At 47.9% G+C, this 27,251-nt stretch overlaps 1 protein-coding gene and 1 long non-coding RNA gene across 2 annotated transcripts in view; one reads left to right on the top strand and one right to left on the bottom strand.

Annotated features, from left to right (window-relative positions):
- The window catches only part of LOC104931307 (zinc finger protein GLI2), a 58,785-nt gene that overhangs the window by 6,295 nt on the left and 25,239 nt on the right, over positions 1-27,251 (top strand). The window contains exon 2 of the mRNA XM_027291403.1: positions 8,992-9,094. Within this exon, the coding sequence (XP_027147204.1) occupies positions 8,995-9,094 (100 nt within the window). The 5' untranslated portion in view covers positions 8,992-8,994. The remainder of the gene's footprint in view (positions 1-8,991; positions 9,095-27,251) is intronic.
- Positions 1-27,251, bottom strand: part of LOC113748282 (uncharacterized) — a 44,689-nt gene that overhangs the window by 3,402 nt on the left and 14,036 nt on the right. The window contains exon 3 of the long non-coding RNA XR_003464221.1: positions 27,018-27,118. This is a non-coding gene — a long non-coding RNA (uncharacterized LOC113748282). The remainder of the gene's footprint in view (positions 1-27,017; positions 27,119-27,251) is intronic.

The raw sequence follows: 27,251 nt of genomic DNA, 5'->3' as shown, positions 1-27,251 counted from the left end.
GTAATGCTAACAGCAGAGTGTAATGCTAAAGCAGACTGTAGGCTGTAATGCTAACAAGCAGGCTGTAATGCTAACAGCAGGCTGCAGGCTGTAATGCTAACAGCAGCTGTAATGCTAACAGCAGAATGTAAATGCAACAGCGGCTGCAGGCTGTAATGCTAACAGCAGAGTGTAATGCTAACAGCAGGCTGCAGGCTGTAATGCTAACAGCAGACTGTAATGCTAACAGCAGGCTGCAGGCTGTATGCTAACAGCAGACTGTAATGCTAACAGCAGGCTGTAGGCTGGAATGCCTAACAGCAGCTGAATGCTAACAGCAGAGTGTAATTGTTTTTATATCTAGCAACGGACAAATGCGAAAGAATAATAAAAGAAGCAAACAAACAAGAAGCTTCCCTCAGCCGGGCCCCCCCGCGTTGGGAATATCCTTCTCCCCTGTGCTCTGTTTTAGCTTCAGTTGGGGATTCGGGGTCTCCTTGACTTCTTTGAAGTTAAGTTCAGAGGACAACACGTCTGGGAAGCGGTATAATTCAATGTCACTGTTAGCCAAGCAAAGTTTCTTTTTTAATTAATTTAACGAAAACAATATCAACTGATAAATGCGATGCGTGTCCGGCGTCGACCACACGACACCAAACACACACACACACACACACACCACACCACACTCTGTACCTACAAACTTGTTTTAGGAACTTTTCCGAGCAGATCTTAGAAAACACGACCGAACTCCAGTCTCCGCAGACGAGGCAGCAACCAAAGCAAATTACACATGATGAAAGACCTAGGAGTTGGTGTAATGCAATCGCACACACACACATCACACACACTGCACACCACGTCCACACACACGTCACACACACATCACACACACTGAAGACGCACTCGTGTGGACCAGGACATCAGAATCAAAGGTCGGGGCCCGCTAGGGGCCTCTAGGTTCCGCCTCTTTGCGCTGTAACGCAGAGCTCGTTTGAGGCGTGTGTTAATTAAATCCTGAGGAGGACGGCGGGAACGCCACGATCAAGGCCTGACAACCGAGAGGCGTGCTTGCCGTGTGTGTGGTGGGTGTGTGTGTGGTGTGGGGTGTGTGAGAGATTCAAGGCGGATAATGAGAGGAGGCCCCCACGCTGTGAGGAGAGCACGCCGCGGATGACACTTTTTGAACAGAAAGGAATGACGGCTGTTTTTGCCGTCTCCGTCTTTTTTGGGTTGGTGACGGCTTGCGTCGTGTTCGATGATCGCCTCGCGCGCTCCTGAATGAAGAGCCTCGGCCTCTTCCTCCACTGAAGGCGGCCGGTTAAAGTGAAGACAGTCTGCAAACGCTGCCGGCCTCAGCAGCATCAAACCACCGGCTTTTTTTTTTTTTGCCTTCCACCAAAATTGTTTACCATTGCGTCCCAAGCGGGGCCATGTTGGTAATTCCTTTAGCATGCAATCCCCCCTCGGCCCGTCTCTTCCGAGACCCATCACGCAGACCTCGAGGTCAGAGGATCCGGCCCACTCCTCCTCCTCCCTCTCGTGGCTTCTTTTTCCCCCCGCCAGGAAAGGGAACAGCGTCAGGGCCGGGGACAGACTTGCATCCCCTCGAGGCCTCCTGGAGGTGCCTGGGCACGCTGCAGTTACGAGGCCTCCGGCATGTTTGTTAGCTTCAGGTTGAGAGGAGCGACACCGGAGCGCCGTCCAGAAAGACCGAGACAAAAGTCCAGATGTTCAGACTCTAAACTAAACGCGACTTCAGAGTGTAGACATGAGGAAGAAAGAGAGGGGGTTACAATCTGGCAACTAACATCCATCTGTCTATCGAACGACTGCATGCACCAGAAACACAGGAGAGAGCAGGAATGACTCCACTGTTTAATCAGTCCATGTATTGAAGTGTGTGTGAAGACGGACGCAACCAAAAGCAACTTCAGAGTCATCTGGAAGAGCAGAGTTCATGTAGTTTCACGTGCGAAGCGGTTTGTGGGAGAAGCTGTGCAGGTGTGCATGCTTGTGGGTTGGAGGTGTATGCGTGTGTGGAGCGTGTTGTGCTGCGTTGGTGTTGTGTTATGCTGTGGGTGTGTGTGGTGATTGCTGTGGTGGTGTGGCGGATGTTTAGCTGTGGGTTGGTTGGGTGGATGTTGTGGTGGTGCGTGGGAGTGATGTGGGTGATGCTGCGGTTGGGAGGAATGGGATGTGGTTGGATGCTGTGGTTGGATGGCTGTGGTTGGATGCTGTGGGGATTGTGAGTGCGATGCTGTGGTTGGATGTTGTGGGTTGGATGCGTTTGCTGGGTTAGGATGCTGTGGTTGTGTGCTTGGGTTGGCTGCGTGTTGGTTTGGATGCTTGCGGTTGGATGCTGTGGTGGGATGTGGTGCTGGTGTTGGATGCTGCTGGTTGATGCGTAGGTTGGATGTGGGTTGAATGCTGCGGTTGGAGGTGCTGTGGTTGGATGTGTGGGGGGTGTTTTAGACTGACCGTAGGTGTTGGTAATGAGGCCCGTCGTGGCAAGTGGTAACAGGAAGTCAGGCTCCCAAACTGTGGCTGTAAAACAGCGAGTGGCTTCCGCGCTGCAGCGACCATTTGGCCGGGGTCAGGATCAAAAGCGCTCGCTCAACCTCGGCGGTCGGTGTGCGGACTTCACGCCGTCGGCAGGACAGCTGTGGAGACACACACCACACAACACACAGCGATGACTCGACATGTCGTGTTGGGGAGAGGGAGAGGCGAACCCTGCAGTCTGCTCGGCAGGTTCACACCTGAGTTAGCTCAGCGTGCATGGATGATCTGTGTGGGAGTGATTTTAACATCACAGCATGAGATTCCCACGTCCTTTGACACTTTTATTCAGGACAAACCCAAATAGAAGCTGTTGGTTTGCTGTAAGCTATCACAGGCCGAGACGGGTCCTCCTCTGACGTCGGCCCACACATCTGTTTGCTGTGGCAGGTCAGCCACAGGATATTGAACATCCAGGCGGACAGGCGGCGTGAAGCCTGCTAACAGCTCTGATCCTTCAGTGTTTCCTCTCTCCCGTGTGTCCCATCAGTGTTTATTATCACGAAAGGACAATGCTGAAGAAATATAAAGAAGCAACAAACAAGAAGCTTCATCATCAGCCGGGCCGCGTGGGATACTCCTTCTCCCCTGTGCTCTGTTTTTAGCTTTCAGATTGGGGATCGGGGGTCTCAGGCTTCTCTGAAGTAAGAGGAACAAGTCTGGGAAGTCGGTATAATTCAATGTACACTGTTAGCCTCTATTTGTACGTTTCGCCGTCGCACAATAAACAACCCCCCCCGGTCAAGCTGGATTCTATTTAAGACTCGCCCACGCGACCTGGGCTTCTTTCACACGGGTAGCTATTATTCAAAGGAGAATAGGTTGCAGGCCCAGCCATAAATTCCACGCAAGTGGCCCTGCGAAAGGGGGGCAGCGCGAGGAATTGACTGCGTGCTCTGTGATTTTACTCTGCTACGCCGTGACCTTTTGAGTTGAGAAGCAGAGTCATTTGTTTTGCTTGACAAGAGCTGCTCTAATATTCAGGGGACAGTGGCTGCTGGTAATATTCCAGTGAGAGCCAAACTGTACTCTTGGAAGCCGGCTCACCTCGAAGGCAGAGGCATTGTTTCCTGACGCAGGAAATACCCTCTCACTGCAGGCCGTTTGATTCGGGGAGCTGTGGCCCTCCACAGCACTAATCTAAATCATGTGTGTCACCAGTGTGGGGGGCCTCTAGTTAATTTACAACCGTGTTCAAAGGTGTTATTTTGGGACGCCTTGCTTCGATATTTCGGTGAATCACGCGTGCTGCAGCGTCCTGCAGAGGAAACAAAACACAGAGGAGGTCCTTCTTTCCAATCAGACGTCGCCGATCAACATGATGCATAGAGAAATAAAAGTGAAATCAATGTCAGCCTCCGTCTCAGGCTGACTCAAAGTCCGTGAAGAAAACGATGACGTTGACTAAACAAGTGTGTTAAAAGCCCGCTGGAGAGGAGACGGGGGAGGAGGAGGTTCCCTCTGAAGCGCTGCTCTCTTAATAACTTCATTGTGAGGACTTCTTTGTGGGCTAGTTAACGCAAATGAATCATTGTTTGCCCTTTCAGAGAGCCTCCCCAGCCAACAGCGGGAGTGATAGTTATAATTACACCACTAACTGAGGCTGTTGACTTGCTAACGTGGGTTGTTTGCTTCTCCTAAACTCACTGATGTTCAGGGAGTCCGTGCTCCTCATGCTCTGATTTTTACACTTATAACACTTAATAACTTACCGTAATAAAAATGGAGACATTACACTTAAACACCTAATAACTTACCGTAATAAAAATGGAGACATTACACTATAACACTTAATAACTTCGTATAAAAGGGACTTACACTTATACCATTAAAAGTATATAAAAAATGGAGGACATTAACTTATAACACTTGACTACGTTAGTAGAGTAAATCTAAGCTACACTGATATTTTATGCTTCTACACAGGAGCTAACCGTGTTTTGCCTTTGTTTGCTAATTCAACCATTAACACTTCATATTTATGTTGCTAAATGCTAACGCTCATTAACATTGTGTGCGCAAGTATAATAAAATGCTAACAGCAGACTGTAAGCTAACAGCAGACTGTATGCGCAACATGCTAGCTGTAATGCTAACAGCAGAGGGGCTGTAATGCTAACAGCAGGCTGTAATGCAACAGCAGGATGACTGATGCTAACAGCAAGGCTGCAGGCGGTAATGCTAACAGCAGGCTGTAATGATCAGCAGGCTGTAATGGCTAACAGCAGCTGAGTGCTAACAGTAAGGCTGTTAAGGCTAACAGCAGTGTAATGCTAACAGCAGGCTGTAATGTAAATGGCTAACAACTAGACGTAGGCTTGAATGTAACATGCAAGGCTGTAATGCTAACACTAGCTGTAAGGCAAAACAGACTGTAGGCGGTAATTAACAGTAGGCTGTAATGCCTAACACTAGAGTAGGCGTAATGCTAAAAGCAGATGGTGCTAACAGTAGGCTGTAAGTCTAACAAGCAGGCTGCGTAATGCTAACAACTGAGACTGTAATGCTAACATAGACTGTAGGCTGGAATGGTCTAACAGCAGCTGTAATGCTAACATAGACTGTAAGGCGGTAGCTAACAGCAGATGGTGCTAACAAGTAGGCTGGAATGAACATCAGGCTGTATGCTAACAGCAGATGTAATGCTAATGCGAACAGCAGAACGCGTGCTAACAGTAGGCCTGTATGCTAACAGCAGACTGGGTAAGGGTAACATAAAGCTTTAGAGCTGTAATCTAACGAGCAGAGACGTGCTAACAGCTGTAATGCTAACAGCAGACTGTAATGCCTAACGGGCTGAAAGCGGCTGTAATGCTAACAGAGGCTGTAGGCTGTAATGCTAACACCAGTGCTTAATGCTAACAGGAACTGTAATCTAACAGAAGCTGTAGACTAACGTGGGTGTAAATCTAACAAGCGTAAGCTAATGCTGAGCTAAGCAGACTGTAATGCTAACAGCAGACGTGTAATGCTAACAGCAAGGCTGTAATGCTAACATAAGGCCTGTAATGCTAACAGTAGAGCTGTAATGCTAACAGCAGCCTGTAATGCTAACAGAACTGTAATGCTAACAGCAGGCCGGTAATGCTAACATAGGCTGTAAATGCTAACATTAGGCTGTAATGCTAACACAGGCTGGTAATGCTAACAAGCGGTAAGTGTAAACTACAGACTGTAATGCTAACAGTAGCGTAATGCTAACAGCAGGCATCGTAATGCTAACAGCAGCTGTAATGCTAACAGTAAGACTGTAATGCTACAGAGACTGAGTGCTAACAGTAGCTGTAATGCTAACAGCAGGCTGAATGCTAACCAGGTGTAAGCTACAGCAGACTGTAAGCAAAGTAGACTGTAATGCCTAACGTCAGCTGTAAGCTACATAGACGTAATGCTAACAGCAGTTGTAAGGCTAACAGTCAGCGAACTGTAATGCTAACAGTAGACTGTAATGCTAACAGCAGATGTAAACGCAGAGTTCTAACAGTAGACTGTAATGCTAACAGCAGAGCGTGTAAGCTAACAGCAGACGTGGAATGCTAACACAGTGGCTGTAATGCTAAGCAGACTGAAATGAACAGTAAACGGTAAAGCTAAAAGCAGAGCTGTAAGCTAACAAGTGACTGTAAGCTAACAGCAGACTGTAAGGCTGAACAGCAAGGCTGTATGCTAACAGTAGAGCGGTATGCTAACAGCAGGCTGAGGCTGTAATGCTAACATGCAGACTGTAGTGCTAACAGCAGACGTAATGCTAACAGCATAGGCTGGTAAGGTCTAACAGTGCAATGCCTGTATTGCTAACAGCAGGTGTCACTGTAATGCAACCATCAAGACTGTAATGCTAACAGTAGACTGGAATGGCTAAAGCAGACGGTAGCTGTAAATGCGAACAGCAGCCGTAATGCTAACGAATAGGACTGTAATGTAACAGCAGACTGTAATGCTAACAGCAAGCAAGCGAAGTAGCTGGAATGCTAACAGCAGACTGTAATGCTAACAAAGCAGACTGTAATGCCTAACAGTAAAGGCTGTTAATGCTAACGAGCAGGCTGGAATGCTAACAGTAGCTGTAATGCTAACAGCAGGCTGTAATGCTAACAGCAGGCTGTAATGCTAACAGCAGACTGTAATGCTAACAGCAGGCTGTAATGCTAACAGTAGGCTGTAATGCTAACATAGACTGTAATGCTAACAGCAGACTGTAATGCTAACAGCAGTCTGTAATGCTAACAGCAGTCTGTAATGCTAACAGCAGACTGTAATGCTAACAGTTGTCATAATGTTCTGAGTTGAAAAGCTAGTTGCTAGCTCCCTCTTTGCTTTTTCTGCTAGCTTCATCTGTGAGATTAAAAAGGAAACACACACTTCAAAAACATCAAAGTCAGCCATTGTTTCAGATTGTAAATTCTCTTTCAGGCTGCAGGACAAAGTTAACCTGCCAACTACGTGTTTGCTAATTGAACCTTAGCTTTAGCTAGTGTGCTACAATGCTAACAGTAACGAGTCACTACATGAAGAGCTAATTAGCGTTAGCATAACTTTTGAGCTAATACTGGTTGAATATTCTGAAGTTGCTAACTCAAAACATTAGCCTAGCATTTGTACTTTAAAAAAAGGTACAAACAAAATACATGTTGGAGAATATGTTAAAGGTTTATTTAAATTAATTGATTTTATCTAATTAAATAACTATTGTCTTTTTATGGTGTGTTTGTTCCTCCTGTGTGTAAAATAAACTGCTCGGCAATAAACCTGAATCTGATTCTGCCGATCCAAAGTTGTTTGAGGGCTGTGGTATAACAGTGATCTTTATTTAACAAGACGAGGAGCTGCAGTTTAAACAGTAAAGACGGCACTGATTCAGGATGTTACTATTTGTTTTTATTTCATGCGTCAGTGCTTAAAACTCAAAGCATCCTCCCTCACTTGAAGAACGTGAACCACACATGACCAGGTTAGTGTAGATGTGCTAACACCAAGCTGCTCAACGTGTGAACAGCAAATGTTCAGCCTGACTAATAATGATTTGCGAGGACAGATCAGAGGACTGCAGGCGTGAAAGACCGCCATTATGTGCCTCATATATCACTTCAACTAAAGCAGCTTTGTGTGTGTGTGCGTGTGTGTGTGTGTGTGTGTGTGTGTGTGGTGAGGGGCTTCCCATGAGGCTTCACTCCTGGCCTCTCACACCTGTTACACTGATTCATCCACAGCTATAAAGACACAGACAGGCCTGTCAGTCAGAGCTGGCTTTGTTAAAGAGGCAGTAAACTCAATGAAGTGCCGCTTCGTCCAAGTGTGTGACCTACAATCGTCCTCATTGTTAGCTGCTGTAACCAGAAGGTCACAGGTCCGATTCCTGAAAGTGCCAGTGAGTCATTTAGCAGCTATTGACGAGCAACCTGAACAAGAGTTTCACCTGAACATGTCATCGTGCTTCATTGACATTTATTGTATATTTTATTATTGTTTAATTAGTGACGCTTTAATCTGTGAGACGCATTTATCATTTTAATAGATTTATTACTCAGTAATCAGATTGTTCATCTCTCATTTGCTCAGCTCACTAACTGAGACAAAGATCCCTTCAAAGACGGACGTGTGGAGAACAGTTTGTCAGTTTGCTCCAAATAAAACATAAAAAAGACACAAATGAACACATCAGAGGAGAAAATGTTTAAATAAATAAGTGATTGATTTACTGATGGACTCACTGTTTCACTTGTTTTTTGAATTCAAGTTTTTGTTGCAGGTTTTAAACTCGGTTTTAATTTGAAGGTTCCTAAAAGCTTTGAAGATAAACTCGTATTGTTCTAACTGTTGGAGCCACAAAGCCCGTCTGAATAGAGCAGGCTCAGAGGTCAGCAGTCAAATAAACTTTGATGACATGTGAGCTTAGACCTCCTCCTCCTCCTCCTCCTCCTCCTGCTGCTCCTCCTGCTCCTCCTCCTCCTCCTCACCCCCCCTCGTCTCCTTTAACCTCCCAAACACCCCCCACGTCCTCCGATTGAGTGCTGAGTCGCAGGGGTTCGCGGGAAACACAGAGAGCTCTGCGTGGTGAGCCGTCTTATGAAACACACACACACACACACACACCAACCCCACACCACACACACACACCAACACCACACCCACACACAACACACACGCGCTGCGGCCACACACACACACACACGAGGACAAATAAGCTGCAGAGGGCTGAGTGTGTGGAGAGGCTAGGTTCTGATCCATGATGTGCACGTGCATGAGATGTGGTCAAAGCTGACACACACACACACACGCACACACACACACACGCACACACACACACACACACACACTGAGCCTTTTCATGAGCGCTCTCGAGCAGGAACATCTGAGGACTGTCAGCGCTCTCAGAGTCCTGAGTGTCCTCTTCCTTCCCTCTCCACTCGTTGGGCACTAACAGCTCCTCTTGTGTTCTTTCTCTTGCAGACGATGGAGACTTCCACATCGAGAGCCGCCGAGAAAAAGGACAAAATGGACGGCAGCGGGTTCTCCGACCTCCCGAAGAAACCGTCGCCCTCAGAGACGAGAGGTAAGAAAACTTTCTGCAGAGCTGCAGACTGGACGTGAGCTTGGTGTCCGGTCTGTCAGGCCTCGGCGTGCCGTGTGACACAATGAGCCGAGGTCTCCACCGGGGGGCAGAGGGGGAGTGAACACGACCCATGAAATATACATTTCAAAGATGAAGCTCCATCCTGGGAGCCCATGCTCGTGGCTCTCCTCGGGCCTGATAAGGCAGCAGCAGCAGTCAGAGGTGACTTACAGTAGATGTCTGATAGGAATCCTTAAATAGACTCGGGCCTTAAAAGAGCATCATTAATGCGGGTCGCCCCGCATCAAGGCCCGGTGCAGGCGAGGAGTGTGGCACCATTTGAGCACATAAACACTGATGAACAGGTAACATGACAGGAGGAGAGGGGGCCGGGGCAGGTGAGGACCAGTGTTTGTGTTGTTGAACTAAATCCAGAGTAGCAGGATCCTCTCTCGCAGGGGAGGGACGGGCACAAAGAGAGGATCCATGTTTTAAAGATGTCATGAACGTGTGATGAAAGGCCGCCGTAATGAGGCTCAAAGACCTTGTTCTTACCTCCAGAGTATAAAATGAGTGAGCCGAGGACGACATGAAGCTTCAGAGACTGACAAAGATGCCGACTGATGGCTCGCCTTTGAAATGGAAATTAAACGCGTGATTTAGTGACATTTTTACTCATTAATGAAGGACTTGGTGGCCTGCCATTATAAAGAAACACTTATTAATTGATAAAGAAGGAACAAAGCTGGAAACGGAGCTCGAATGTGGGCACACCACCAAAGAACTACTGCGATCACTCTGCTCGCCGGCATCATCACAGCCCAAAATCCTAAATAATAAGTCCAGAAGCATAACCACACTCTGTCTTTAATGTTCAAGGGTTTATCATGGACTCATTATCATTTTTAAAATGTTGTTTTAGTTTTTGCAGAGTCAGTATTAATGTACTGTTACAAACTGAGCCCACAAACTGCTGCGAGTACTGCCGGACCAAGGCTAACGCTTTATCTCACTGCTCCATAATTTCCTAAAACTTCTGTCGTTCAAACAATAATAAAAGAACAGCTGACCAAAACATAACTACAGCGTCCAGCAGAGCTGTCATGTTTAGAGAGTTTCTAACCATGAAAAGCAGAGTGGGAACCACACATGCAGAAATGATGCGTCTTATATCAGGATTTCTCTCTTTAAATATCAAGTTATTGAAAATATCGGTACGTCACGACACACTGAAGAGAAGCGTGTTATTTCATTGGTGCCAATTTTATAGAAAATTAGGAAAATGATTCATTGAAAAAGCTTCATGATTTGTGATGTTTGGAAATGTTCAGGAACCGGCCTCGTCCTCCCAGTTTCTGCATCACATGCTTTAGTTTCTCCTTTACAGCAACAACAGATATTTCTGCTGCTTCTCAAGACGCAACATTTTCCCCCAAAGCATAAAAAGAATCAGACCGAGCCGTCAGGAGGAAACACTGACCCACATTTAAAGCACGTGAGCAACCTGCTGAGGTGTTTTCACGGCGAACGTCCCTCCAAGTGGAGGTGAGGACGGCGTGAGAGGACGCATGTTTAAAAGATGTCAGTGGACGTGTGATGAAAGCTGCGTATAATGAGCTTAAAAGAGCTCGTCTCACCTCCACAGAGTGAGGCGAGCGGAGGACGACACATGCTGCAGAGAGTGACGCGTTCAGAGTGACGGCTCACTTTGAAATGGAAATGCAGACAGTGATTTAGTGACTTCTCCTGTTAATGAAGAACTTGGTGGCCTGCCATGACGAAGACATGGAACATTAATTGTTCATAAGAGAATATGGATGTAGGACACAGCTCTGTTTCTTTACATGCTCCTCTTCAATATTTCAACAAAGCTTTCAGTCCCAGCAGGCCTCTGTGGTCAGAACACGTCCTGTCCTTGAGCAAGGCACTGGCTGCTCTGCTGTCACTCCTGTTCAGACATCGTTCATGCTAATTAGAGCTCCAGCTTTCATGTGGTTAATTGATTAATGGCTTGATGTTTGATGGTCCTCATTTCTTTGTTTGAAACGAGAACAAACTGAAACCTTTTGAGGATTAGTCTGTTAATACTAATGTGTTAATACACTCCTGATGAGTCAACTACAAATATTAAGAATTAACTTTCAGATTTTAGATTGAATTTACAACTTTATTCTGAAAATATTGTCAGGAAGTTTGTTTTAAGAAGCTTTCAGTGGGTGAGGAAAGGAAACAAAGAGGACTCATCCCACGCGCCTGGCGTCCTCTGACCTGAAGCGTGACCTCGGCTGAACTCTAACGTTTGTATTTCTATAATCTAAAATAAAAAACTCCCTCCATAACTCTTCCTCCGTATCAGCTTTGTATAAGAGCCTCGTATTTTAATCTTAAATAAACAAGAAGCCGTTTCACGCCGCCGCCCGCGCCCGTCTCCACCAATCAGATATCAGCGAAGAGCCTCAGCACTAAGAACCACAACCGTCTGCCACTGTGTCGAGACAGGGCAATTACTTATCGCCGTAATATGCATTATTATTCCTGTTGCCAGCTCCTGATAAGTGAATATGCAGCATGAGAGGGAGGCAGATGAGACAAGGTCCTTGAACCGCCGAGCTTCTTCCCCCAGCAGCCGGCGGAGGAACAGTCTCGGTTCTAATATACTGCTGCTGTTCAGGCCTCTTTTATTGTCAGCGTGTTGTTTACTGTTGGCTGCACCATTCCTGTCACCTAAGTCATGCCCACCTCTGAGCCTGCACGCCGGCTCCGTAACAGCCCGCCCTGTTTTATATTCCCGTCCCGCGTTATTTATTTAGAACAATTTCCTCTCTATCAAAGGACATGGCTAATGCCGAGTTTTAATATGTTATTTACACATAAAAACAAGCTATTTACAGCCAGTGTGTGTGCAGAAGGGAGGAAAATGAATGGGCCCCCGCGCCCCTCTCCGATCTGTTATATCACAGTTTAACAATCTGGATTGCTAATAGAACCATTTATCATGGAGCGGTCATTTATTTTATGTGAGCGGCCCAGGTCCTGTTCCCAGAGGCCTATGGAAATGGGGTGCGCGTATAATGAAGCTCAAGTGAGAGTCACTTTGTTTAAAAAGTGGAGACGCCACGCTCCGAGTCAATTAGAATGGACCCAGGTGCTGCAGACGCTCCTATCTGCTCCTTTCTGATGATCACACCTCCTCCTCCTCCATCCACCTCCGCCCTGCCACGCTCCGACCCCCCTACATCAGATTTACTTTCTAAAAGGCAGCTCTGGCACGGTGACTTCTGGACCCGGGTTCACTGGCAGCGCCGGTTCTTCTGGGCTGAGCTCCCTCCTCGTGCTCTGGCCGAGCCCGGCACTCTGCTGCTGCTGGTTAATAGATTCAAATGAGCACTTGTATTTCCTGTGACAGCGCACATCTGTCTGCTGGTTCGAGCCGGGCCTCGGCCTCAGATTTACGCCGTCTCAGGGAGCGCTATGATTCCACAGCCGTCCGTAATAACCCAACTTATTTAGAGAATCCAACTGATATTGATGTGTGTGTCGCAGCCCTCTGTTCACACACACACACACACACGTCTCTTTAAGGCTTTGTGGAAATCTGATTTCCTTAAATTCAGAGTTATTGCCTCCCGTTTTTCCAGGAAACGCATCACGCTTAAACTCAATCCCGATTGGCTCCTCGTGTCACGTGGGTCGGGTTTGCAGAATAAGGAAGCTTGCTGTTTCTGGAGCTTTCAGTCGCCTCACATGCTCCTCTCGTTTTGTTCCGAGCACTCTAACTTCTCGTGCACGTTAGCTCAAAAGTTCATTCTGGGTCTTGCTCCGAAGCTTTCGAGCATTTCAAATGAGCTTCATCAGCAGCTTCCTCTCAGAATAAATGGACACATGATGAAGATCATGTGCTCTCTGTTTCCTCAAAACACGCTGAGGTTTATTTTTATCCTGACCCAGAAGAATTTAGAAAAAGTAAAAATCCGTCACGGATGCAGATTTCTGTTAGTGAATATCGGAGAGGAAGCTTTGTTCGAGGCGGCGCTCGCTGCACGCCGCTCTCTCCTCTGTCTGTGTCGCTAAACTAGGCCACAGGAAACTACTGGGTGCCGCTAATGATTTGATTAACTGGCTTTGGTGGCTCATGACATACATCTTGCTGAGAGTGAGTTTGTCATTCGAGAGGGAGATTGATGCGCCGCGCTCAGCGCCCCTCCATCCCTCCCTCCATCCCTCTCTGCAGCCTCCCAGGTCTTTCTGCTGAGTCTGGCTGGTCCACAGGGACGGACCTAAGTACTTAGCACCTCCTAGGCCGCCCCGGGGCACCCTGGGTGGGGTGGGGTGGGGGCAGACCTAAACAGGCTAAACAGACACAGCATCTTTTAGAGGAAACAGCTGATGTCGTGGAATTTATCAGAAATAACAGTAATAAAACATTTGACGGATTCGAAGACGTTACACGCAGATCTCCGTGTTCAGACTGACGGAGCGGCCCGTGTGTTCAGCCTCAGGCCTCGTGTGATGGTGATGAATCCTCCTGAACAGACGGGAGGCCCGGCTTTGTAAATCGCATTTTAAGAGAGGTGAGTTAGCGATAAGGATGGATTTCTTTATCTGGCCTGTGGACAGTGAGTAATTGATGTTGGCTCCATGCGAAGGCCCCCACCGCACGCCGGAGAGCTGCACAGAGAGCACTCAGGGGGTCAGGCCAGCTGGCAGAGAAAAATGTGACCGAAAAAGTCTCAGCATCCACCTCCTACTCCAAAAGGACGGCCACTAATCTTCCTGAGAAGAAGAAGAGAAGGAGGAGGAAGAGGAAGAGGAAGAAGAAGAGGGGGCGGCGGTTCTTTTCTGTTTAAATGAGGCCCTGCCCGGGGAGGCCTCCGGCAGGCAGGAGCAGAAAAATAGCCCCCTGATGTTAGCACACAAAATACAAAGTGTTTCCCCGTCAGCGGGGACGCCTGCACACTTTACCGTCTGTGCATGTCCACTGGAGGAGAGTTTCAGGGTGTGTGTTCGAGCTCGGGCCCCTCAGCAGCACAGTGACACTGCACACACAGTCATCTGGACAAATGGGATTTCTGCACACACACACACACACACACACACACACACACACACACACACACACACACACACTCTTTGTAAACATTTAGCTTGATGACTTTCCAAGATGCCCTCGTCTCGTTTATCTGAAGTTTGACTTCACGGAGCGCGGCCGGTCTGCGAGGTTAGAGCGATTACAGCGACTGAGTGAGAACAGAAATGTTTGTTCTTATATTCAGTCTATTTATAGCGGAGAGGGGGATTACTGCTGGAAATATACTCATGGTGCATCCTGGGAATCCAAATCACGTCACAAGTTTAAATAAACGAGTCAAACTTTTCTCGTTAGAGCTGCTCAAACATGGTCACAGTTCATTCACAGAGTGAAATATTATTTTTACGTTCTGAACATTTGAACAGGATGAAGAGGACAGACGTGCTCCAGCGTTTTACTTCTCACCACTTAGTGAGTCCAGCTGCTGATAGATGTGAGCAGCTTCAGGCAGCGTCTGCAGACATCAATCTCTCCGAGCCGTTAAAGCTTCGCCTCCAACAACAACAGCAGGCTGCATTCCTGCAGATTTACAGCAGCGAGCGGCGGCCGGCGACGTCAGGGTGTTTCACAGGATTAACACCAAACTGAAAGGAGTTCTCCGCCCTCTGAGAGGCCTCGGAGGGTTAGGGTCAGGTCACAGCTACAAAACACAGGTTTGATTCAACAAACTGATTTTAGATGAGCAGTGATGAAACGTGTGTGTGTGTCAGATGACTGACAGCTCTCTCCTCTCTGGACGAGCCTGAAGGGTCACTTTGTATCAGAATACTCTGTGATCTCATACATCTTCAGCAAACATAAACACAGTGAGGAGCAGGAGGAGCAGGAGGAGGAGCAGGAGGAGCAGCTCCTTATACAAACAGGTCAGGTGGGGGGAAACGTGATGAAGCTCCGATTGGTGCGACTGATGTTACGAGCTCAGACACATCTGCACGAGTCAGAGCGAAAACACTGCACATGTGGAAGTGCTGTGTGTGTGTGTGTGTGTGTGTGTGTGTGTGTGTGTGTGTTTAGTTAACTTGTGACCCGTTAAGCAAACAGAAGGATCAGTGTTCGTGTCACCGCGGAGGCCATGTGGCATTAGACTCAGAGATCAGAGCGTGTCGAAATAAACGGGTCGGTCTTTGTCTAGAGCTGAAGAACAGGAACACATGAAGACACGTTAAAGTCTCAACAGCAGTCATTCAAGAGATCGTTAGGTTCGTTAACGAGGCGGTGACTCTGAGAGTTGGTTCAGGGTCTGAGTCCATAAAAAAACGGTAACTACCTCGAGCTTGTAGCTGCTCCCAGCAGGAAGCAGAAAGTTCATCAGTACGCCTCTGTTTCCATTTCAGTCAATGAAAACGTTTCATCATATTTTTGGCTCAACGTCGTCGTTCCATTCTTCAGTAAAGCTTCATCTTTGTGATTTTCTGAAGTCACTGCAGCACGCGACTGTTTGTTCAGCTGTCGGAGCAAAAATAAAGACGTCTTAAAGACGTCTAGGTTCAGGACACAATAAAACATGAGACATGAGCTGTAAAGTGAGTTTGGATTCTCAGCAGCCGGTCAGGTAATCTTTAACCTAACCACTGAATGAGGCTTGTTTCGTTAAACCAAGCAGCTCGTCACCTCCTCTGTCTGATCTGTGATCTGGCCCGAGAAGAGACGGACGCCCGGGGCAACAGCGAGGCTCGAACTATTCATGTGCTCCTGATGTGATCTGTGCATTGAGCCGGCCACGACACAAAACGCTTTAAATCAGGAGGAGCTGGAAATACATGGAAGCTGCTGCCTGCTGCTGTTTGCCAACGTCTTCTATCTCGACTCGAACACTCTGACTGATTCAATTCTTTCAGGGTTTTAGCAGCTCGTTATGGTTCTGACCCGTACAGCCGCAGTCTGGAGGGCCACCCTCCGCGATCACGACCACGGAAATACAAGAAAAGTAACTGTAAGAAAGTAGAGGAAGTTTTCTGGCGCGTCCTTCTCTCTCTCTCTCTCTCTGCCAGCTGATGGAAATCCCCCCCGACGTCTGGCTCTCCAACACAAACACCAACCACAGAACCTCCACGTTAAGTCTCACCGCACTCCACCCGCACTCCACCTCTTGTTCAGTCACACTCCACCTCGAACCCGACAGTGAAACAGATCCTGAACTCAAACAGAGGAAACATGTGCATCTGTTGGGAACTATTTTCAGTGGCGGATTAATCCATATTTAGAGAGTTACCAAACTTCTGTTCTGCCACTGAGGACAACTCGTGTTACAATTCACGTATCCTGGAGCTTTAGGAACCTTTAGCACATTTACAAAAACTAAATAACGAATACAAGATAGAGAGGACTCCTGGCAGAATAATCTCAGAATAATCTCAGAATAAAGTGTGAAGAATCCCAACATTCAGTAAAGTCTGCGTGTTTGTCGTCATGGCTTCATGAGCTCGGTGTAATCTTTGCTGCAGCTCAGACTGAACGTGTTCAAACACTTCAAGTCGACTCGGCCTGACGTAGTGACAGCGCCGACCCGAGAACCTCCGCCCTCTGAAGCGGCACACAGCTGCCGCCTGAGAGCGACGGCGCTCTTTACGAAGTTACAGTGAAACGAGAAGAGGCACGCTAATTGCCTTGTAAGTATTGCAGAAAGCAGCTGGAGATTAGCAATAACAGCTAATTAGCCTGGCTACAGTGGAAATCAAAGCTCGCACATGAGGATAAACACAGTCTGCTGTTTGTCTTTATGAAGCACCAGGTTTAAAAGCCCCGGTCTGAGAGCGAGCGAGCAGGGTTGTGTTTCAAACAGCAAACCCACGTCTGCATCACCACCGGCCCAGAGGAACTGTTAAAACAGCCCAAATATGACTTTGCTCTTTTAATTCAACACTGAGGAATATTTTCCCTCGTAAACACGGTGAAGTAAGTGGCTCCCCGTCAGCCGGCCTCATGCTCAACACTCACAGAGCCAATGAAAGTGATTAGAGCTCAATAAAAAGAGTCATGAAGTCACTTCTAAGACTCTGAATGCATCACGCTCAGACAGCTTTGACCTGATGAAGACATATCCATGGCAGCATGCTGAAATACATCTGAACGTCACACGACAAGGTGAACGCAGGGTTTGGATGATGAGGCGTTTGGCACGATGGCAGCTAATCTGAAGATATTACAGATTTAACAAGTGAAACTCACAGTAAAGTGGATATGAAGGGTTATTTTAGGGGGTTGTTAGTTGCCAGTAAAAGGTTTTGCAGGGAAATTGAGGTTGCACTCTGGGAATTGATATTTCTTGAGTTGCTCTTGCATCACAGTCATCAACCTCTGAGGGCAACGGTCAATGTTCTGGGGCTTCCAGTGTAAGGAGACTTGGATTACACTCTGTAAACTCTGTAAACTAATATCTGCACATGAACGCAGTCGAATCATCAGACGATACTTGATGGGGGCCAAGATTGTGGATGATGGATGGATGGATGGATGGTTGGATTGTTGGATGGATGGATGGATGGATGGTTGGTTGGATTGTTGGATGGATGGATGGATGGATGGTTGGTTGGATGAATGGTTGGATGAATGGATGGATGGATGGTTAGTTGGATGGATGGTTGGATGATGGATGGATGGACGGATGGTTAGTTGGATGGATTGTTGGGATGGATGGATGGATGGTTAGTTGGATGGTTGGATTGTTGGATGGATGGATGGTTAGTTGAATGGATTGTTGGATGGATGGATGGTTAGTTGGATGGTTGGATTGTTGGATGGATGGATGGTTGGATGGATGGTTGGTTAGTTGGATGGATGGATGGATGGATGGATGGATGGATGGTTAGTTGGATGGTTAGTTGGATGGATGGATGGTTAGTTGGATGGATGGTTGGATTGTTGGATGGATGGTTAGTTGGATGGATGGATGGATGGATGGATGGATGGATGGATGGATGGTTAGTTGGATGGTTAGTTGGATGGATGGACAGAGATCTCATGTGGTTTGGAGTTTTCCTGTGTTTGCTGATGAGTCTTTTTCTCGTCTATCTTCGTATCGTCCTGAACTCTTCGCTCTCTTTTCTTCTGGTTTATTTTTTCAGCAGTGAAACTCATCCCACTCTCAGCCGTCCTTTGTTGCCATGGTGACTCCCCCCTAAAGCTGCCTTCAGTGGGCCTGACAGCTCTGAACCCACACAGGGTCACGGTGTTGCATCCACTTGAAGGCGTCTCCTCCCTTCACCGCCTGACTGACGAACTCGGTCTTTGTACTTTGACAAAGGCGGCTCCACCTTCCTCACAATATTCCCATCGTCTGACTTCCCCCAAAACGAGCTCTTTATTACAGAGAGGATTCTGGGAGAAGGTCATCATCTCGTCCTAGCCTCAAAATAAAACTTTAAATACAACTAACTCTTTATTTTTAGATGTAATAAGATGAATTAAAGAGAACTCATCAAACCACTCGCCGTAACTTTGCTTCCCGTGAATGACCTCAAACACTCAGGACGGTCTGGACGTGTTGGTTTGTCTCAGCATCACCTGAGCAGAGGAAACAAAAGCTACAAGTGAAGCAACAAGCGGCACCGCTACACGTCTGGTGATCGGTCTGTTTTCACGCCATGACACGCCAACATCCTGCGTTCATCTTAACAAATGCAGAACTGAACTCATTCAGTGGGTTTTTACTGACTGGAACCATTTCAGGTTAAATCCAGTCAGATCTGCACAAACACTTTGACTCTCGTTCAGAAATCAATCAGTCTCCACCTCCAGCTCCTGGAGCTTCAGAAAGCAGCAGGACGCAGTGGCAGGCTGCAGGATAATGTGTGTAAACCGTGGGGACGTGGGTGTAATGACACATTTCTTACTGACGGGGAAACTCGATCACAGCTGACAGCCCGTCTGCTGGGCCTCGTACAGAAAACACACCCAGCTCCGGCAGTAACGCGAGCCTAAGTGACGTGGAGGACCGACAGCAGGCGGCCTCCTCCTGCCCCCGCTCAGACGGAGGTAGGAGGCCTCCCCTCTCTCAACAATCCCCTCAGCCGAGCTCTCCTTTCCTAATCAAGGGCTTCCCCTCCCTCCCTCTCTCAAATTGCACGGAAAATGTCTGCAGAGCTTTGGCCTGTCAATCAGCAGGACGAATGAGTGATGAAGGATTAGCACGACTCGGGGACTTAACAATGTTTGTCTTTGCAGACTTTCACATTTTTTATGTTGTTGGCAGTTATGAGGACATTTGTGAAGGCTGAGCACTTTATTCATGGAATTACTTCACAGAAACATGGAAGTTATCCTGTAAATATGGATCAGTGTCTCATAATTATGAGGAAAAGAAGCAATGAAGAGCTCGTATCTCACCAGAGAACAGCTAAAAGTGACTTTACAAATGAAAAACCACGACCGTGTAACCATGTAATAATATCCAACACTTTTATAACACACAGCTCTTTAATCTGAGAGCCAGCGTGTTTCCTCTCTGTGATTAACGCCGAGCTCGTCTGTGGCTCTCTCTGCAGAGCCTCGTTTGGTCAGAAGCTAATAGCTCTTTTAGACTAATTGTTGTCCTGATGTGCTTTGTCTTCTAACCATTGGTGGTGTGTTTGCACGAGCTAATTAGCCACCAAACCAGGCCAAGCAAGGACTGAAATAAGGTCAGAAATATGCAGCTCTGAGTGCCGCTCTCATTTATACCATCGCTTTCTTAATAAGTCGATACACAGTCGACTCACAGGAAACTCATTAGACAGGACTTTTAAGATGAATCACTGTAATGATGCTTCATGGACGGAGCTTTTTTTTTTTTTGGTCAGCATTATGTAGTGGGAACACAGTCCAAAGGCTTCATATTTAATGTTTTGTTCTATTTTCCGTTGGAGAAATGGCTCCTGAAACGTGCCGCCGTGTTTTTGGGGTCCCGCTCTGATTGGCTGAGACGAGACGCGGTGAGGTGCGAGTCAGCATTTAATGGAGCGCCGCGCTCGCATTGTGTGAGGCGGCCCTCTTCTTCAGCACTTTATCATTACACACTGCGCTGTTTGCCGGGCTTTGTGGCCCTCGCCGGGGCCCATTCAGCAGCTGAATTGTGCAGGTCAGAGGTGGCCCACTTGGGAGGAGGAGGAGGTGGAGGAGGAGGTGGGGGGAGGACGGCGAGGCTTGCAGCTCCGTCAGGCCTCAACACCTCCTCAATGAGAGCCGGATCAATACTACACCCTGCTCAGGGGCCGAGTGTATTGTTACTGCTGTGTGTTTGTGCTTGTTGGACTAGAGTCAGCCTGACATCCAGCACAGTCCTTGTAGCTGCACAGGAAGGTCACAGGTTTGATTCCCAGCCTAGCTCAGCTGTGATCCTCAAACATAACTCACATCCTCAGGCAGGTGCTGCCAGCGGTGGCTCGGAGCTAAACTACAGAGATACACCTGAGCAGCTGACTGACTTTTGATTTGACGTGAATCATTTTAATAGAAATCACACCTGCAGGGACGTTTTCTACCTGAGGACACGGCGAGGGTGGAGTGAGACGACACAGAAGATGTTTGAAATTTATTTTCAAAGTCTCAGCAGATGTTTCATATTAATTCGTCGTGCACATGCAGACCTACAGCTACACCGACTCGAGTTAGGAGTGAGAACGTGTTGCTCTTGAACACTTGAAGATCATCTGAAGTGTTTGCTTGTGTTTCAGTGCAGACTTGATTAAAGCAGCTGAGTGAACACGGTCTGAGATCCTGGTGATCGTGGTGATCGTGGTGACGTTGCAGATGTGAGTAGAAGACAAAGTCTTCCTGGACATCTTCAAACTTGATCCACTTTCTTTAGGCTGCTTTGTTCCTCAGAAACGTCCTCCTCCTCTCTCACCGTCTGCAGCAGCAGCTGTCTTTACTCGTCGGTGCCGTCCAGAAAACCACGTCGGTTTCAGATCAACCATTAAGGTCTGCAGGATAAACAGTGTCCTTTAACTAAAGCAAACAGTGTCCGCTTTGATTCCCACAGCTCTCCTGCTCAACTTCTGCTCACCATCAAAACGTCTGCCCTGGAAACGTTTGTCATCAGACAGTCTTCCATTCTTCTCTGAAGCTTTTAATCAGCCCTGTTAAATGAATTGCTCTTAACGAGACAGTTTGGCTTGTTTCAAACGAGGTTGTACGAGGAGGTCGCACCCAGTTTGGAGAAGCAGGCCAGCGTGAAGCTGAACAATGTCCTGCTGAAACATCAATATCAGAGCCAACGTTATATTTCGAATATTTTCTGTTCTGCGAGGTTAAATTATGACTTTGAAGAGAACACAGAGCGACGTAAATGTTTGTGTTGCTGTGCGCTCATACAGATAACTCATGAGATAACTTCATGCTCGTCCTCAGACTCTGCTCTGTTGTTTCTAACCAGCTGCTGTGACACCTGAAAGCTGAGCTCGCAGGTTTGCTGAGATATCGGAGACATTTTGGACCTGAATCCAGTGGTGGTGTCGATGTGAGGAGCCCATGACGTGGTCTGACTCGAGCTGCTGCTGTCTCACAGGCTGTAATCACACCTACAGGTTTCTTTTTGAACCTCGGCGGCAAAGTTTGTGTTTATGAAACGCTTTGGTTCACTCTGCTCGATTACAAGCCGAGCGGCCTGTAAACTAAACTCAAATGAATTCCTGAGCAGCTTGTTTATGGGAGAGTTTTTGTAACGTGTCATCGCAGCGGCGCAGAGATTCTGCTGGTGAGGGACGTCAAAACAAATCAGAGTCCACATCTTGTAATTTCAGCTCAAAGTGATGGGAGCGCCGCCGTGTAATTCCCCCTCTCTGGTGTTCAAGAGCACAAAGAAGAGGCTGAAAATGATCAGCAGATGAAAGGACGCTGGAGTTCGTCATGCTCTGCTCCTCCTCGCCTTCACACAACTCTCCTCTGTCCAACATTAGAGCGCCTTTATCTCAGACAAAGTCCGTTTAAAAAGTGTCTCTGGCCTGCAGCATCTCGGAGTGAGGCCTCAGCAGTGGGAAAGGGTTAATCAGGATTAGAAAGTCAATTCCCTTTTTGGGTTTGTCTCCTTTTCTTTATTGTTTCCTTCAAGCTGCTTCTCTTCAGCAGAGAAAGAGAGGAGGGACGAGTATTGTTGAGGAAAGGTCAGTTTGAAGTGTGTGAAGAGGGTTTTGTGTGGCGGCCAGAGTCTGAAGACAAAGGTTCTGGCGGAGGAACACGGCGGAGGAACACGGCGAGCACGTGACGCAGTCTGTAACGCTGACTTACACTTTAAGTTTCAGGAGGACGGTTTGGAGACGTGTGACGTTTTTACTCATGACGCTCATCAGATGACTGAACACTGCTCCAGTTCTTTAAGATTTGAAACATTTAGATTCATTTCAAACTGTATTTTGTGAGTTCACCTCCACCTCCATGGTTGGTTCCTCTCATCCTGGCTCAGAGGTTTGAAGCACAGCTTCTTCAGCTTCCCGTGTTTAGGTCCGAGCCGTCTTTAGAGGACTGAAGGAAGTGAGGCGGCGCTGGCGGTGGTGGTGGTGGTGGTGTTGGAGGCGGCCTGCTCTCCATCACGTGCAGCAGCAAAGTGTCAAACAAACACGGCGATGGGAAAATAAAGCTGGTCAGGTCTGTGGAGCCGCGGGAGCAGCTGGGTCAGAAAATAGACACAAATCTGCTTCAGCAGATCGTGTCGGGCGTGCAGCGGAGCGTTTATCGACACGGGAGGCTGCCGAGTGCTGACGCGACAGGACGGACCTCGATCTATTTTGGTAGATCGAACTGGAGGTCCGGGCCTCCTGTGGGACCATCACTGGGGGGGTGGGGGGTGTCGGCGAGGTGAGCGGCGTGAAGCAGGAAGAGACGTCTTCTGCTTCCACCTGCGACACATTCATCACCGTGACGAAGAAGCAGGCGCATCACTCAAACATTCCCCTGTGTTCCCTCCTCTCTGGATCTGCAGAGGCCTCCGCCTCATTAAGACATCACGGCGAGAACCTCACGGAGCTAATGTGTGAGGCTCCGCTCAGGTTCTCCTCACCCGCCTTCCTGGCTTCGCACAAGAACTAGGTCTTTGTTTAATTTACAGACGGCCCATTGGAGTAATTTCCCATTCAGCTGCTCGACTAGTCCGGGGCGAGGCATAATCCCAGGCGCCCCCCTAGCAAGGGTGCCAGCGGGGTAATATGGATGTTAGCTGGGGAGCATGGTGACAGCCCCAGAAGCGACAATTTAATTCATTGTATTTTAATTATCGCTCTCATTCACCGGCTACAAGCCCTTTCTGTGGCTGCTCTCGACAGCGAGCCTTTATCACGGCCCGTCGGAGAAGATAATAAACTTTTGCTTTAAGGTAATTACTTAATCTGGACAAACCTGTGTGTTAAGCAGTGCTATTAAGCGAGGGGGTGATAAATCAGGCATGCATTGGAGGTGGCTGATTACTCGACGGCACAATCAGTCTTTGAACCCTCGCAGTCTTTTAAGTACCTAAATTGCACAAACAGCATGCTAACAACACGCCGCTCGTGGCACGGCACATCAGCGCTGTGAGCTCGCCGCCTGCCTCGTTTTGTTAATGCCAGCCGCCGCGCGCTCACCTTCAGCCCGGTGATGCATGGAGGTTATTAGCACGTGGCCTGAGCCCGGCTGTCGAAGGCTGATAAGTAACTCTCCCTCGTGGTGGTTCGCCACCGGGGCCACCTCGCCACAGCCACACGGGGCATGGATGCATGGATGGATGGATGGATGGATGGATGGATGGATGGATGCATGGATGGATGGATGGATGGATGGATGGATGGATGGATGGATAAATATGCAGCTAAAGAAAGAACCTTAAATAACTTAAGTTGCATCAAAGGGAGAGAAACAAATACACTTTATGGCCAAAAGTATATGGACGCCCTCACTGGGTCAGTATCTCAGTCCCTGCAGGTTTTAGCTCCATCAGTCTCCACTAATCATCTTCTGCATGTTGCAGCTGATTTCTTTAGACTTCCTTCACCTCCGTCATCCTGCAGCGTCACCACTGGAGCAAAGGTTTCCAACCTCTGGAGTGTGGGCTGAATCTGAAGGGCCAGAAATGCTGAATGTGTTCAGGGAGAACTACAAACATCTTCATCTACTTTGATGACTTTCATCAGGGAGGGAAGTGAGCAGCTGCATGAGTCTATTTAACCTGTGACGATCACTTCATAAACCTTGACGTCAGTCCAACTGATTTGTCACCGTTTCCTGGTAAACGTCCTCTGCTGTGCAGAAAGTGATGCGTTTAATGTCTCTTGTTTGCGTTGGATAAAACAGAACTGAACCCGTGATGAAAACAGCTCGAGTGCACTGCGAGGCCTCGTGTGTGCAGCGGTTTGTGTGTCGCGGGACTCAAGCCAACTTTTCCTGCTGTAATTTCCTGCTCAGATCTTCAAATTCCCCCTCGCAGAGTGAGTCAGACAGCAAACATCTCTCTGCAAAGGTCGGCCAGCTTTCGCTGTAATTACTTTTGTCACTGAATACTTTGACATCAGGCGTCTTCGCTGGCTTCAGAGATGATCTGCTGCTTCATCTGATTTTCAAGGTCAAAGAAAGGAAGGACGGGCTGATCTGCCTGGACAGATGTGGAATGTAAAATAATGTAAGAGGCGTCAGTGTCAACGCCTGAAAACTCCTGCACACAGGCTCACGTGAGGCTACAGGAATACTCGGGTGGTGCACGCAGTCCTTCAGGTGCAGCGCTGCTGCCGTACGCTCTCTTAGCGATGTTAGCTCTATAAAGTTGAAGAAGAAGTGCAGCGGCACGAGGAAGCAGTTTCAGTGTGTGCTACAGAACGGGGGCTGACTTTGAAGAAGTGTAGCCGGGCCGCCGCAGCGCTGGAACAAATGTTATCAAGCAAAGACTAATAGATGGCTGAAGCCTAAGCGAGGGCACGGCGGTGCTGCCTGACGCTGCGTACGCCCAGGGGGGATCGGGGCCCAGTGAATCAGGTAAATGTGCCTCTTGAACTCTCATGAGCGCTCGCCTTTTGTTCTTCCCGTGGCGGCAGAACAATGGAGCTGTCTCGGTGATGGAATAAGCCTGCCTGGTCAATCCCCCGGCCACGCCGCGAAGGGCCGCAGAGGAGAGCTCAGCCTGGACCGCTCGGATAGCTGACGGGCTGGATTACTTCCTCCAGGTCCAACGTGTCCAAACTGGAACAGGTCGTTGATGTTGAGAGACCCGAGCTGTCGTGACTCAGCCTCAAACGTTTGACTGAGCTGTGTTACGTCACAGCCTTTATTCTTTAATCTGTCCTTCCTCGTCCGTCCTCCTGTCTGTCCCTGCACTGTCTTTATGTACAGGAATGTGTCTCATTTATTAACCATTCATAACCTGAACAAAACTGTCTGAAAAGTTCATCTGAACTCCAAACAAACGACAGAGTAATCAGAGTACATTCACCGTGTTCCTCTCCTCGTCATGTTCTGCTGACCCAGATTCTGCTGCTCTTTGTCTCCCACCTTCTCCTTCCCCCTCTTAATTCACCCCCAACCGTTATGAATGGTGCATTAACTGGAGCTGCTCTTTGAATGGGGCCCTTTAGCTCGCTCACACACACACACACACACACACACACACACACACACACACACACAGATATACATACGTACATACTGTCTGTGCTCAGCCTACACAGTGTGCAGAGTCAGGAGACAGAAAGTAATTATACTAAATTATAATGCAGACTGTGATCCAGATGATGGAGACAGATAGAAACAGACATAAACAGACTGGATTAGAGACAAAGGTGGAGTTTAGATGGAGATAGACATAAATCATGAAAGAAATAAAAATAATAAAGATATACATCAAGATAAATGACTACAGAGATAATAATAGATATTAGAGGTGGAGGCAGAAATAGAGATAAAGATAGAGATTGATGGAGGTAAAGAGTGTAGAGATGGAGACGATTAAATATAGATAGATATATCAATAGAGATGAACTGATGGAGGTCGACAGATACAGACGTGGAGAACAATGAGGATACAACTACAAACAACACACACGAATAGAGATGAAGACAGATATAGTGATGGAGAGAAAGATGGAGATTAATATAAAAAGATGGAGATGAGTTTAGAGATAGAAATGATCGTCAGTGATGGAGATACAGGTTTCTGCACGCGTCCATACAGAGGAGGGCGAGAGCCAATCACGACTCAGACACACAGCAGGGACTTAAACTCATGAATCCACCTGACTGCAGTCTGATATTCAAAACTTTATAAACCTCAGGAGTTCACTGCCACGTCTTCAAACCTCACAGCTTCACGCACTGACGTGAAAGAAAAGAATCAGTCGATGATTAAAGAGCTCCGATCACAGCGATGACACGAGAACTCAAACTTCAGGTTCATCCAGGATTCACGGCACAGCGCTCCTACACTCAGACCTCGCAGGGGTCAGTCCGAGGGTCGCTCAGCGACAGGAAACCGACTTCTCCTCCTGAATTTCAAACTGAACGCGAGCTCGAGCGGAAACATCGGCCGTGTGGACCCTGAAGGAATCCGGCCCGGTCCCAGCAGGCCTCGTGGCATTGTGCAGACCGAACAATGAAGTAAAGAGGGTTATTTCTGCGGCCGTCTGGGGACCGGGCCTGTCCGTCAGCCTGTCAGGGTGCAGAGTGAGAGGAATGGACCTGGAATGCTGACTCACTCAGGTCCCGGGCCCCCGGGAGCCCCGGGAGGCCACGTTATCCCAACGCTCGGCCTAAAGCAGATAATGATCCGTGGCCCTGACCCCTCCGCTCCGAAATCCCAGGTCACCCTGCAAGATTCCCGTTAGAGTGTGTGTGTGTGTGTGTGTGTGTGTGTGTGTGTGAGACACGAGAAGAATTTTAATGCGATCCAGAGATCAGCTGGCTCACCTCTCCCTCCTCTCTCTCTCTCTCTCCGGCTTTTTGTTCTTCTTGTCTTCTCTGATCCGGCAGCTCGGAGACGAGACACACCAGGTTACAATTAACAGGATCTGAAAAGTGTACAGAGGGCGAGCGAGGCAGGAGATGATGAGGGGGATGAAGAGAGAGAGAGAGAGTTAGACGAAGGCCTCGTGGAGCTGAAACAAACCTGAGAAAAATGTTAACGAGAAACATAACTCCATG

Source organism: Larimichthys crocea, chromosome XIX (genome assembly GCF_000972845.2).
Source record: "Larimichthys crocea isolate SSNF chromosome XIX, L_crocea_2.0, whole genome shotgun sequence".
NCBI classification, from domain to species: domain Eukaryota; kingdom Metazoa; phylum Chordata; class Actinopteri; family Sciaenidae; genus Larimichthys; species Larimichthys crocea.
This window is presented reverse-complemented; position numbering and strand designations above follow the sequence as displayed.